At 38.1% G+C, this 15,448-nt stretch overlaps 1 protein-coding gene across 2 annotated transcripts in view; it reads right to left on the minus strand.

Moving 5' to 3' along the window:
• CDH2 (cadherin 2) overlaps window positions 1-15,448 on the minus strand; it is a 117,701-nt gene that overhangs the window by 9,633 nt on the left and 92,620 nt on the right. For both annotated transcript variants that reach the window (XM_065668172.1, XM_065668173.1), the window contains exons 11-14: window positions 14,491-14,633; window positions 13,026-13,259; window positions 12,349-12,582; window positions 10,553-10,692 (exon numbers count right to left, since the gene is read on the minus strand). In XM_065668172.1, the coding sequence (XP_065524244.1) occupies window positions 10,553-10,692; window positions 12,349-12,582; window positions 13,026-13,259; window positions 14,491-14,633 (751 nt within the window). The remainder of the gene's footprint in view (window positions 1-10,552; window positions 10,693-12,348; window positions 12,583-13,025; window positions 13,260-14,490; window positions 14,634-15,448) is intronic.

A 15,448-nucleotide genomic window follows, 5' to 3' on the forward strand; every position in this document is an offset into this window, starting at 1 on the left:
ATGCAGAACAAAGAACTGGGCTTAAAGGCTTAAAACTAAATCCTTTCACAGACTACCAGTAGACTGGAGTTCATGCCAACTCTACTATATGCCAGATAGGCTGCCCCACAAATAACCCAAGCAGTTGAGCAGCATCTTAAATAAGCTCCTTTATCAACAGTCTCTATTCTACAACAGTACTGTTCTGGTAAAAATCTTACTTATAATCACAGCTTGCTAGAAGTTGTCTGGACAGACAATAAGGTTTTCATTGTTTTTTTACTGGCTCCTAAAAGAAGGAATGCAAGCATTTACTTCTGCTGTCACTTCATGGGATGTAGGTCCTTTCTGGGGTCATGCTCTCAAACCCAGAATTTTCAGCAGGAGGAAAGGCTTATTGACAGCCATGAAGGTAGTTTGTTGGGAGAATTGTAACTGACTATCAAATCCAATACACCTCCTAATTTGTTACTTGGGTCCTCAGCTGACTGCACACAAATACATAATCAAAAAGGGTGGAACAGCTCCACTGAGATCTGAGAATGCAGCTTCATATGCTTTAATTAGATTACAAGTTCTTTGTGGCAGAGCTGTAACTCCTACCCTTTGGTTCTTCGTGTACCAAACAGAGTAAGTGATCTCCATGAAGCAGTATGAATTGGAGAAGAGTAAACAGAAGAGAACTTTTCATCCTTTCCCTTCTTGTTACATAAAATAAATCAAAGTAGTTTAGAGACGTGCTATCAGAAAATCCTATCAGAGAAGAATGTACTTTCTAGAATTTATAAATATGCAATCCAAAAGTGCTTTTCATACCCACCCAAAAGATGAAATATGGAAAACGCCAAGAGGGAGAAATGAAAAATACCATTTTTTTTAATACCAAACTTTTCCTTATGGAGGAATTCAAACAGGTATGGTTAAATAACAGTATATGAAGATCTGGAGAGTGTCTCTGGTCATTTCCGTTTTATAAAGATAAAATATTTTTTCTATCCACTCATGCATTCAATTCTTTTTGTGATTAGTGGAGTCATACTGCATTTCTGTATGACAAGTCAGGCTATTATCTTCACATCTAAGGCCATTCTCTCGAGCGTATCTACAATTAGAGGCATTTCCAGGCTCTATAGCTAAAAAGAAAGCAAAGATTGCCATCTGCAAGGCAACAGCAGTGCAGAATGTGTTTTTATGTGGAATCCCACTTTGGTTTTCTTTTCTAGGGTTAATTTATGACACTACCCTTCAATCGGAGGACATTTATTCTGCAGGTCTATTAGTGTCAGGGCAGGAAGAGAAGATTGATCCATTGTGCTTATTACCACAGACTCTCAAATCTCTCGTATCATTAAAATCAATACTAACTGTACATCAGACAGGTATGGCAAGTCATCCACCATCTCCCCAAACTGGCTTAGTGCTATACAAACACAGCATCATGCAATAACTCCAGCTGTTTCAACATTCTGTCTAAAGTCAACTCTACTCAATTATTGTGAAGCAAAAGAAGGAAAATGTTTTAAAGAGCCAGTGCATAAGCTGTTTAGGGCTGCTCAAATTTCATCTCTTCACTCAATGCAGCATTCACAGCTAGAAAAATGCGAAAACTTTTCATGTAGCTCCTGAACAGACTTCAAAGTTAGTCTCAAGCAGAGTTTAAGACAGCTAATGGCAGAAGTGACAGCTAAATGGAAAACTGGCACATCAGAAAGAGAACAAAACATGTTAGGTAAGTTGGAAGAACCAGCTCTGAGCAACATTCTGGGTCATTATTTCAGGACAAGTCAACAACATTTGCCTTTGCTCCAGTCTTTTTCCAGATAAGCTGCTCATAACTACAATCTGCTGAAGGACTAATGAGGAGCAAGACTAGGCCCTCCATTGGAAATGTGCTAGGCTGTAAACTAGGTTGTGAGCGTCTAGTTCATGTGGCTGCCAATTTTTGTTGGAGGCATTTAATTACTTGTTTCTGCTGTTGAGCCCTAACCTCAGCAATTTTAGAACAAATACCTCTTTCCCTTCGTTCAGTCTGGATTTAAGCAAATCCAAATAGAGCATTTGGAGTTTTTCTCCTCAAACTTCTGGACAAGTTTAGATTGTTTACGGAAGGGAAACTCTATTACCAGTTTTTCTCTATTGGAAGGTCACTAAAACATACTGGGTTTTTTTTTCCCATTTTGCATATAGCAAAACTCAGGCCTTTAGAAACCAAAAATTTTCACTAGTCTGATTGTCCAAATCTACGGTCAACAGAGAAGCAAACACCTGCCATTCTATGACAGGGATCAAAGCAAACTGAAAATCCCTTGGGTCCTTCTCCTTGTTTATAAAGTGATCTGATGTCACAATGAGACAAATAAAGCTACCTTTTAGATAACTGGTGGTGCAAGACATGGCAATCTTAATGCTTTATCAGTATTGCTCTGGATCTAACCATCCGAACTTTTGTCTCCTTGGTTAACACCTCTGGCACCACTATTTGCTCTTGCTGAAAAAAACTCTGATGTGCATTGTAGCAGAAAAACTCTGGGCTTGATCTGCTTTTGTTTTAAGAAAGAAAATAAAACCATGATGTACTAAAAGGACATTTTATCAGAAGTTGCATCTTATGAAATTCAACAATCTCAAAAAACCCCACAAAACTCCACCAACCGCCTCCCCACCAAGCTGATTACAAATACTGACCTTATAAGGTATTCACCTCATTCTAGACAGCTTTAAACAGACTTACATGATTACTAGCTCCCATCTCACATTCCTGAAATGCGAGATCCCAGTGAGAAAGTGCTAAATGTCAAAACCAGCTATCCAAGCCAAAACAAATTAACCACCTTACAAGATGTGTAGGCAGAAGAGTCCAAAACCCCAAGAAGCAATTCCTTGAGAACATCTACACAGCAGTTTGAACCACAGTCTAAATATCTCAACTTGAATAGAAGAAATGTCCAAAATAGAAGGAAAGGCCATTTCATATTCAAGAGTAATCACTGATTTACAGAGATTCAAGATAATGCAGCCTTCAAAATCTCTTCCCTTAAACAACTTCCTCTTGTGCAATGAAGCTATTAATTTAACAGTATCTGAGTGATAATCCCTCATACAGCAGTCATCAGGTATGGTGGTTGACAAGATTTTTTTAGAAAGTATGCTGCTTCCTGACAGACAGCTACCAAATTCTATAATTTCTGAAAAAAAACCCAAAATAAAAATGAGGGAATAGGCCAGAAAACACAGTTTCTCCAAAGCTTCTAGTTTTATAAAGCCAACTGTTTTGTTTTTTTTTTTTCCTGAATCAGCTGTTCTGTTTGTGTTTGTATTTTAGAAGATCTACTCAAGTACTTTGCTAAAACTTAAAACTTTTTACAGTGTCTGGACCCGCTTCATATGAATGCATACTGGAACATTATGAAGCAGAACTGCAAACAACAGAATGAAACCACAACTTACTAAAACTATGAACTGCTGAGCACAGATGGGACTGCTTTCCAGAGCGGAAAACTCTGAAAATACTGGAATATATTACATCTAAATTGAGCTTTCCACTCACTACTAAGAAGTTTTCTCTAACATTAACATTGATACATCCTAGCACGTGCAGCCTGACACATTTATTAACAATTTATGTATCTGGATTCTCAGTTTTCTCAGAGCTCTCAGTTTATTTCCTGGCCATTCACAAGACTGTTATACGCTTTCAGGGATGACTTGTTTATTTACCTTGTACTGAACTAAGTCTTCAGCTATGCATGAATACAGGCCTGAAGATATGACTAATATAACAAAAGCGCTACACCTGTTTCTCATTTTCAAAGGATGCAGCCTTTGCAAAGAAATATGAAAGCTCAGATCTATTCCATGCAAGAAATAATCAATTCAATTGTCACCAGATCACTTAATTTGATGGCAAGAGCTGTATGCATAATTCACTGAACAAAATCAGCTGCAGTGGTGTAAATGCATGAAAAGCAACATTGGCAGAAGTGTGCATTTCAGTCACCCCTTTTACAGTATGGTGGCTTAGTGTAAACCCTATTTTGTATTTGGCTTAAGAGAATAAAGCAAACTATGATTTGAAGCACCTATGGATAAAATACATGTTCTGCTTTGCCTTTTTGTTCTAAGAGAATCACTGTCTATTCTGATAGAGGAATGGGATGGGGAAGAAAGGGAAGGAAAGGGAAGAAATATTTTTACACAGTTGAATGTTCCCACCTGCCGAGATCTTTTAAAAACCAAAAAAAGGAAATGAAACCCAATCCTGCTATATCTTACCATCCTACTCCCAAACCCACCAAACATCACCCTGAAAAACTATGAGAAATTTGCACACAAAATATTGCCCAAGTTCTGCAAAACACTACAATTTGCCCTAAATCTTGCATCTGCTGAAATAATGCCCCCCCCCCCAAAAAAAAACAAAGCAGAGAGGACTGACTAGACATAGGCTACAGGTGGGAAGCTAGTTAGAATGACTGTGCTAACAGTAGTTCTTTATTTGCCACTCACATTCTGATTACTTTCTGCCATATTGCTTTTCCCCTTTGTTTTTATTATAGATCCATCTGGGGTATTCATTTTTAAGGTAACCAAGAAGCTAACTTAGTTTTTTCTAATAATAAAGAAGGTGGAAGTTACACTCTAGCTGCAGATAAAATACCATAACAGGCACAGATTCTAGACAGGATAAAAGACAAAAGAATTTTTTTAATGGAATTACAGAAACATTACTTTTCGTATGATGAGATAAAGATTCACTAAGGAATGACAGTAATTCCTCCACGGGAGCACTCCATGAGTTGCTCATTCAAAAAATGAAGTTAATGTCTTAGTAAGCAAACACAATCCCCAAAATAACTACATTCTAATTATAATATTGTATATTCCTAGGGATATCTTAGCAACAGTTATTTCATTCATTATAATTAAAATTTCTAAACATAAAACATTCCAATCTTAATGCAATGCAAGGTAAATGTTAGAATGTGATCTGAATAACACTTATGGTGGTGAAAATAAAATATAATCAAACAAATTTGTTTACAACCATTGTCATATTTACGACAGAGGTTACAATAAGATCCAACACAGATGACCATTGTTATCTTAAGATGCAGGCATACAGGAAGTTATGACTATAAGGAACCTGCCTTGCCTTCCCCCCGCCCCCCCCCCCCAAAACCAAACCAAAACATGCACACGAAAAACCCAGAACAAAACCCTAAAATGCCAAAGGATTACTGAGTTCATTTTTGTCAATGACACACAAATGCTACCCTTTCTATAAAGGAGGAATTTAGGTCCTGCACACATAAAAATAACATATGTTTTTAATGCTATTATCACCTTTTAAATAAATGTTACTATTTTTCTATAAAAACATATAATAAAACACGACAAAAAACAAGCTACTGACTAATGTCTGAAAAGACTCATAAGAAAAGGTGTTGTAGAAAGGAACACGTAGAATCTTTATGGATGAAAATTACTGTGAACGATAGCAGAATCATTGTGTTGGAAACTCTTGTGCTAAAGAGATCCAAGGGCTAGATTAAAATACAGGTTCAAAACAGCTAATCTGCAATACTTTCAAAGCATACCACCCACTTGCTCAGAGAACTTGCTTCAACAAGACTACCTGCGTGAACAAGTACTACCAGAATTCAGAAAACACTATAGAAACGGGCTCCGACAAGATGAGAGGATCATCTTGTGCAATGAGATGTATACAGAGGCAATAACATAGAAAAAGATGTATCACAGTTACCAGGCTGACATATGCTGCACATATCCCAGTCAAGCACTCACTGCCTCAATGTAAATCACACGAACGGCCCGAGACATGCAATGAAAACGAATCACTGATGCTTACGGGTTGTGATCTGCTATGTGCGTGAACCATGCTGCAGACAAGTGCTAATTGCTTTAACACTCAGCCGACATGAGGTTTTGGAATTTAGAACTGACAATAGTATTACAAGTTGAGAGTACATCATGTTGGGAGAGAATATTTGTCATTTGTACCTCACACCTTGCATTTGTGAAAAAACTACAAGCTCTAGATCATGGTCAAGTAATAATCAAGAGAGTCACTACCAGTTTCATAATTTGAACCTAAACTAGGCACTTCTGTTTCAGGATATAGCAAACTGTAGCGTCCCCACCCCAATTGCTGAGTTAAAGATTCAGATGCCAAATTGAAAAACAGAAAACTGAAACAATCAGAAAACCCAACCAACAAACTGAACAAACAACCTCCAAAATAAACAAAAAACCTCACAACACTTCCCCTCCCTCCTCCAACCAGCAACCAAACTGGTCCACCACTGACTTCAGTGGAACAATGCTGACTCAAAGCCTCTCATGTCCTAACAATATCTGGAATACCTCTGCTTCCTCTTCTTACCCTGTTGTCCCCAGCTTCTGCTACTACATTGATCTTTCCTAGTATTAGGAAAAAATGTTTCTGCCTGGAATAACAGGAGTGCTGTACAGTTTTTCAGCCCACAAGAAACTAGCTGATAAAAGACCAGAACATTTTCAGTATTGAAAACACTGTTCAGTGGGGAGCAGGCTGACTTCAGTTATGACCTATGGCTCAAGAGCTTTCCTGATTTAGGGAATTAAAAGCACTTTTCTCAACTGCTGTGGAGATCACACAACCCCGTGTACATCATGCCAGGCTAGAGGAAGACTATGAATCATTCAAGAACCTCAGTTTTCTTTGCAAGCATTCCGTCTGTCAGAGTGAACAAAGCAGGCCAAGATGGTCTCAACTGGGATTAATAGAAGACCTTCACAATGGAAAAAATTGCTCTTTTATGACAGACTTTACAGCATAATTCCTTCAAAATGTTAGCACAGGAGAGAAAAAAACCCAACCAAACAACAAACCAACAAACAAAATCAAACAGGAATTCCACCTGTTTGTTGACAGTTGCTATGACTAGGAGGAACTAACTGGAATTTGGAACTCATAAAATGTGTTGCAGGAGACATTACCCTGATAGCACATACAAAGAGTTTCAAAGGAATGCGCCAAGGGTACTTTAGGAGTTTCTGGGTCTGGAATGACAGCTAAGAAACCAAACTGCATAACTTTCAAATGAACAAATGAACCCTCTTAAATAAATTACCCCAACAGCAAACCCACTAATCTAAAAGTAGTTTGGTTCAGGATGCAGAGTCCCAACTTCACTTATCTTCAAGCCTTACCAGCCGTATCTTCAGGTCATCTAAACATCTCGGATAAACAACAAAAATGAAGCAACAGAGGGCAAATCTTCCAAGTATTCATCCAGAAAAGCAGGTGACTTCAAAAAGGCCTAAGTAATTTGCTTGCTATAAATAAGTATTTTAAGAAGGTACAGATGATAAAAATATCTGAGGATTTTGAAATACTGTTTTCACTGAGATTCACATGAAGCTTTGAGCATTCCTTTCTGTTTTGCTGCATGAGATGTACCCTGGGTTGGATGGTCCTTTGTTTCTGAGTCACCTTGCGCCCTGCCTTCTACTGAAGCTGCTTGTTCAATCAATCTGATGCTTTTGGAAAGAATGCACCATAAAAAGTTAATACTGATATAGTACATTTTCCTCTGTCATCTGTTGATGACTTGTGGATGCAAGGTTGACATGAAATATTTTTTCTTGATTTTAATAGAACAGTGGCAGTTTTACCGTATGAGGCCCCATTCTGAAAATGGATTTTTGCTGGCAGTCTCATGCATTTTTAGGACAGTAACTTTGACACTTTAATGCTTACTTTAACTTTGACATAAATGCAAAGATCCTTATGGCCCGTGCCTTTTGCCCACAATGTTTTGCACATAGCTTTGCTTGTATAGTACTTTGCTAAGCCACAATTTGCAAAAATGAGATTAATACTCGGTAGGAAACTTGTTGGGACACTTCAGAAGCTTAGCATTCCAAGTTCTTAAATCTCAAATAAAATGCATGCAAAACTGAATAAAACTCAAGCAAATATAATCCTCCCTCTTTCCACTAGGCACATAAGGTGAAGGGGGCAAGGAGGAAATTGAGAACAAATGAACCTGGAACTATTATCATCTAGTCAAGCAAAACAGAAAATAGATTTTGCAAAACATAAAACTAAAATTAAGTATAATAATCTCCCTGAAAAGCAAGACAGAACTTATTTCCCTCATCCATTGTAGATGCGATATTAAGTGCCTACGTGACAAGTTTATGTTCTCTATTCGGCCATTCTGTACAGGAATAAATTCCTAACTTCAGAGCTGTGGGAGGGCCTCTTCCCTTTTTGTCTACGTAGTGGTCTGAAAGTCTTGCAACAGAAATATACATATAAAAGGTTGCTATATGCTTCGTATCAGCTTTTACTTTCTTTTCCTGTATTGCTCGTACGTATCTGGAGTACATAAAGCCCTTTTAGACTCTCAGACACAATGGTCTACTGCTGGATCAGGAAAGGGACCAGTGTACCCAAACTACATGGCTGGCAGCTAAGAAAATTAATTTTTAACTGTGGCTTTAAAATTTGTCTTAAGAAAGCAAGCAGGGGTTTTGTGGTTAAAAATCATTCAGTTTTCATTCATGTATACACCTCTCTGTGTCTAGATGCTTCCTTTACTCACAGTGAGAGGAAATGATCCTAATTTCACATTTCTTACCACTTTACTGCTACTCCACCCACTGTCAGTTTTTTCTCTCATTGAGTGTACTATGCTCATTCACTGCAGTGAAAGGCTGTATTTGCGGATGGTTTACATCCTGTTAATCTCTAGAGCATTCATACAATGTTGCCTCCTACCACACTACTCTGACTATACCTCCCACAAAGGCAGCCTCTATCTATACCTCAGTATAAGAGGAGGAGCACAGTACAAGATGGACAAGAGAGACTTCAGTACCATTTCTAAACTATTCAGTATTTTACTTTCCCTGTAGACTGTTACAACCATGCTGAAAGTTTTCAATCTGCAGCCCAACCTGTCCCAAAACTACTCTAGCATTTCCTGTGACTTCCCAATGAACAGTATATACTCTGAGAACCTTACTGACTGTTCTGAAGGTTGCATGGACAGCAATTGAAAATCAAAGAAAATTGCTAAACAGATCCCCCAGAGAACTGTGGATGAACGAAAGCTGGGGACAGTCTTCCAATACCTAAAAGGGGCCTACAAATCATCTGGAGAGGAACTTTTTACAACAATAGGTAGTGACAGGACAAGTGGAATTGTGGATGACACATCCCTGGCAGTGTTCAAGGCCAGGCTGGACAGGGCTTTGAGCAACCTGGTCTGGTGGAAGGTGTTCCTGCACGTGTCAGGGGGGCTGGAACTAGATGAGCATTAAGATTCCTTCCAAGCCAAACCAGTCTATGATATGTGAACTGGAAAATCTGGTCTCACAAGACAGAAATTTCTTCATGTTCTTAAAGCTTGTAACTTCTGTGCAGTAACAGATGCACAGACAGGATGTAATTCTTGTACTCAAACTGTCTGTGTATAAACAACTGGAATATAGAGAGAGACTCAAAGGGTTGTCTTCAATTTATTTAATAACATAAGCAATTTTCCAAAACTGCATAAACTGAAGTTTCCTTTGCAAATTGCTTAAAAAGAAAAGCCAGGAAGTAGGAACAGTACTTGGGGAAATGCAGGAAGCATGGAAATTACTAAGGGGAACGCAAATTTCAGACAAACAAACAAACGAGCAGAAGGAAGCTATAAATGCCTGTACCACTGAAGGGAGACACTTTTTAGATAACTCAAGTGCCAGATGACTGTGACTGGGGATGTATGGAAGAATTACGCTTAGTTTTGCAAGGCTTTTTACTGGGACATTTCTGAGCCTGTATTATATGCACTGTCCCCTTTGCAATTATTATACTTACTTCTACCACTAATAATGTGCATAAATCTACTGTTTGTCATGTTCATAAAGCACTTCAAAAAAACCTCCTCTGAAGCAAGGAAATCGCATTGCTTGTAAATTCACTAACTTGGAGAAATATATGGAAAAAGAAGCTATTCTTAGTATATACACATCACCCTGAGTCCTCTGACATATCAGCAGCGGTTCAATCAGAGGTGACATGAGAGTAAATGCATATGGCACCTGACTGGAAAGGTATTTGACTAAACACATATGTGCCCTGACAGCTACTTGAAACATAAATACTTTCCAAGCTGAAGTCCCAGTAGTGGCAATCTGTCAATAGCCAACATTACTGTATATCTGAAAGGCATTCACCCCTTGCCAAAAAAGGGTGATATTCAGAATAGACTGTATTAGGCACTCTGCACTGGTGATTCTGTACAACAGAATCCCACACAAGGAGCGAAGAAGATTTACGGACTGCAATGAGAGTGGATGTTAATTTTCATTTAAATACAACAGCCTTAGCTGAAACATGGTCAGAATGTTGTGACTTAAGTGGACAAGATACTGATTTTGCATATATTCCAAAAGGCAAGAAATTGGTATTTCTGGAACTGAAAAAAAAACCCAACCAAAACCAAAAACCCAACCCCAAAATAAAGTGGAGAGTGAAATGCAAATCTATGCGTAAAAAACACTGATCATTCCTCACCTGATCTTCTTCACCACCACCTTCTTCATCGTATTTCAGAATGTTGTCCCTCACATCATCTTCTGGATCAATCAAGAGCTGCTTTGCCTGACGCTCTTTATCCCGGCGTTTCATCCATACCACGAACATTAAAACTAAAACTACATTCCAAAAAGGAAGACATAAAACCCACATTTTCATTCTGAAGTACAGCCACAGAAAATGGTACAAATTTGGCGTTTGTTTTTTTGTATGGTTGTTTGTTGTTGTTTTTTTTAATAAACAGTTTCACAGAAGGGATCTTAAGCAAGAAATATTTAAATCCAGGCTACTATAGGCAATTGGATTTGGAAATCAAACACATATTCAAGGTCATAAATCACATACCCATTCCACATCTGCAGAATAAACTTGTCATGAAAAGAAATAAGAAAAACCAAGCTTCATAAAACACTGAACTAAGAAGGGAATCTCACCAGTAGTGGCAAGAATGCTAGCAGATTATTTATGTTTATTTCCACTATGTCCCAACAATATACAGAAATTATATAGTCTAAGTAATTCTGATGTTTGAACATCACCAAGGTTAGGCTATTTTGGCATAAAGCTCAGCAGAGAACAGACTGTACTGTTGCCTAAATTTAGAATTATGTTTAGAAGCAAGAGAAATTAAGGATTAAGAAAACACAGTGGCATTCAGAGCTATATATTTTCAATCTTGAACCTCAAGAATTTCAAGTTATACTGTTTGCTTACAAACTAAAGCTGTTAAAGAAAACTGCAGGAGAAACAAAACAGAATAAATGTAAAGTAATTCCTAATACAATAAGCATGTTTCCAGTTATAAACACCTTCATGGAAAGAAATTACAATGCATCCGCAATGTCAATATATGAAGAATGTCTTGAAGGATGTGATAGTTTCAATAAAGCTTTGTTAATTCAATACCTAACATTTTAAGAGTGTCTTATATCAAGAAAGTAATTGTACTGTGCCTGTGTACAGCCATGGGCTTAGCCAGGCTCAAATACTTTATTATTTTATGTTTCCAAATTACTCCTTTCCATCATTTTGTATGCTCTGGACTGGTGCACAGTACACTTTGAACAGGTTAATCCTTTCCTTGTGTGCCACCACAGTTGGAAATCAGTTAACCACAACGTACAGGAAGGCCAACATCTAATTTACTACACTGGACAGACACTTAGTCATGATGTTTAGTCATTTCCCTTATTGAATGGACTTGACACAAAAATAAAATATTACCACAACTTTATGTAGTACTTAAACATACACTTCAGTCTTCCTGCATGGCTGCCTGCTTGTCAGGCCTTATATGAAGGGCTCTGATTTATTACTTTCCAAAAATCAAATGGCCTACTTACATTAATCTAAGGCACAACAGTAGTAACACCATAGCATCCTTAAAGGCATTATTCACCACTGTGGGTGGCATCAAATCACACAGTACCAACAACACCAAAGAGACTAGGTGTCTCAAGACTAATCACATCTTCAACTTGGTCACTCACTGATGTAACAGAAAAAGCGCTCGTGGGCACAGAAAAATCTTTCACAAACCCACTGTGGGGCCTGACTGCCAGGCAAGTGCTAGTTATGATCTCACAGACTCCTCATACTTCACCATCAGGAGGGTTTTCATACTTGTCTAAGACACTGAACGAACCAGCAACAATCTCTGGACTTGAGTCTTTAATCACTCCCCTGGTTTTATCAAGGCATGTGGGACTACAACATAAGATAATACTTGCAAAGCAAGATTAAAAGAGTTAGAATTAAGAAATCTATATACTCACTGAGCAAGATGATGATACAAAGCAGAATTGCAATGATGGCACCAGTGCCCAGCCCTGCACCAACAATCCGGTCAACATCAGTGCAGTCTCCATTTATGTCACATTGGCAAACTTTCACTTTCAGCACGGAAGTGCTAGAAGCATGTGGATTTCCAGAATCTGTAATGACTATGGGCACATCATAGATACCAGCCTCCAGGAACCTGATCCTTAAAGAGAGCTGGGCGTGATCGCCTGTGTGTGAAAATAAGGTACTTGTTAAAAAGTAATGTACTGCTCATGTAGGTTTAAAACAGTACTGGCAAAAATGGCTCATCTTGAGGTCTGAATTAACTTATTGTTCAACCCACTACATGACACCCAGGATAGCAGACTTCTTTATTACAGTGAATATTTTTTTCTTTCTTAAAGCTTCCTGTTATTTGGGGAACTTACACATGGGTGCTTTCCTATTTGTATTAACCAAATTCATGTACATTGCAAAATAATACCGAAGTAAAATACAGAAAAGCATATTCAAGGATATACATATTCAAGCATATCCAACCTGTTCAAGGCCAGGATGGATGGGGCTTTAAGTAATCTGGTCTGGTGGAAGGTGTCCATTCCAACCCAAACCATTCTACGATATTCAGTGATTTCTTTAAAATTATTAAGACTTCAATAACGTTAATTACCACTAATTCGAACAATGGTCCAATTCCTCTTAATGCTAGCAGGTGTGTCAGGCAGCTCAAAGGCAAATGGGCCTGCATTTGGATCTATGTCAGGGTCTACAGCAGTGATGTTAATAGCGTTAGGCTGTACAGTTTCACAAGTTGTGGCTTCTTTCGGATTCACTTGGGGGGCATTATCGTTGATGTCCAGCAGGTATATCTGAAGTGTGCCAGTTCCACTCATCGGCGGAATTCCTTAAAGAAAAGAAAATTATATCAAGCCTGTTTCTAATTTCAAAGTTACTTAAGCAAAGCTATACCAACACCTTCCAACTTCCATGTACATCGGTTCACCTCAGTTTTGGGATTCTGGCTTTACCAAGGCAATCTAATACTGTCACTGCTCCTGCTAACACACAATTCTTATGTAGCCTGTTCTCATAAAAAAAAATGCCCTACTCAGCAAAATTCAGCAAATAACTGCAGATCCACAGATCAGGGCCTCAAACCTTTTACTGACCAGACAGCCAGTTCATCCCCAGAGATGGTCCATATCGAATGCTTCAAAGAAAAAGGCGGGATAAAAACTGGGATAATTTATCCTCTGGAGAATTTATTTTGTAACTTTGAGGACTTACGACTACCCTTTACCACAAATGTGCTATTTAAATTCTTTCTAATACTGACTTCCAGCATGCTACTTCTTGACATTCTTGCTATCCACATTGAATAATGTTATGCTTCCGTTAACCTTGCTAAAGTCGCACATTTATGTGAAACATGTGGCACTGAATTTCTTCGTATAATTAGCAATGGTTCTTATTCCACTCCCCACCGCTCCCATAATGTTCAGTTCCATTTATTTTATTTTCTCCAGAACAAAACCAAAAAGATAGGAACAGTTAATCTAGCTTTGTTATACAGAACCAGTTTGTGAAATTCTACCATTTGTCTTCTCCCAAAGAGAAGAGCCCCAGTGTTTCAGTATTCCTCTCCAATGCCAGAATGCCTAACTGCACCTGTCCATCTTTCTGGTATCGGCTACAAACAGCACAGCACTCCAGCTGAAATCAGACTCTTTTTTGAGCAGAGATTGTTAATTGTCCTTAATGAACTGACAATGAAAAGCCACTTTTCCCTCTGTACTGCTGTAGCCTGAATGTGGAAAAATACAACAGCTCTCCCCAACACGTTACTCCCCATAAAGGCCACTTACGCCTATGAATCTCCTGCGCAGGGTTTTTTTTTTTTCAGTTTTCAATAAACTCAACTACTATAATTAAGCCAGTGCCATTCTCCAAACTCACAGAATTACTTTTCAGCCCACTTCCCAAGCAGCTGGGAAATACACAAAGTCTGATACTAATACAGACTTCCAACTGGATGTGTTTTAAGTTATCTTACTTTCTGCCCTGGTAAAACTGAATGCAATTCAACCACACAGAAGAAAGCTTTTTGAAAAAAAAAATACCATGTTGATACATACCATTATCAGAAGCAAGGAACGTTGCATTATACATATTATTTTGCACATATATTGACTCTCTGTCCAGAACAGCTGTAGTAGTTATTTGTCCATTAATAGGGTCAATTTTCAGCCAGTTTGCAGGATCTGAAAGTTTCGAGTACCTGTGTATTTGACCACAAGTGGTGTTATTTTTCTGTCAACATAAATACTGGCAAAGACAACATTAGTATTTTAACTTGTATTCTGAACAGTTTGGTTTTTTTTTATTTGAAGACATTATTTCACTATTTTCCATTTATTAAGCCTTGTCACTGAAATTCTTGAAAATAAGTATTAGAAACAGTCCTACATTTAGATTCTTGAAGTGCCCTGCCATGTAAATTACATGATTACCGTAAACTATGTAACATTCAGACTCAAAATATTCATTAAGACTCCCTCTTGCTTGTTCTATACCGACAGAACTGTTCATACTAACTTTTATCAGAGTGCTGAGAGCAGGAGAGAGGTAAAGGATAGAGTGTTGGAGTAGCACTAACTTGCATTATTCTAGTGCTTCCAATGTTAATTTTTAGAGGCCCTGTTTTACTGCATACTTCTCATCTTGATTTGAAAGAGGAGTGTTTTTCAAAATCATCCTTCCATCTGAGAAATGTTCTTTGATATTAATCAAGTGCAAGCTACCTTAGGTCATTAAAAATGCATATACCTAAGTCCTCATAATGATCATGTCTACGACAGTTACATTCAGAAGTGAGTAAAATACCAGCTAACCAAAATGAAATGAAAATAAAACTGTAACAATCTTAATTTTTGAAGGAAAGACAGAAAGGACGTTCTGGAGTTTCTTCTACATGGGCTAGAAAAGCTGCTAGGTAAGCTCAGAACCTGAGTTCTGGCAGAAAGCTAGTCATTGTGCCTTAGCTTTGAAGTCAATGACCGTGTTTTAAACAAGGCATGAGAATGCATGCTTTGG

This window comes from Lathamus discolor, chromosome 2 (assembly GCF_037157495.1).
Source record: "Lathamus discolor isolate bLatDis1 chromosome 2, bLatDis1.hap1, whole genome shotgun sequence".
NCBI classification, from domain to species: Eukaryota; Metazoa; Chordata; class Aves; order Psittaciformes; family Psittacidae; genus Lathamus; species Lathamus discolor.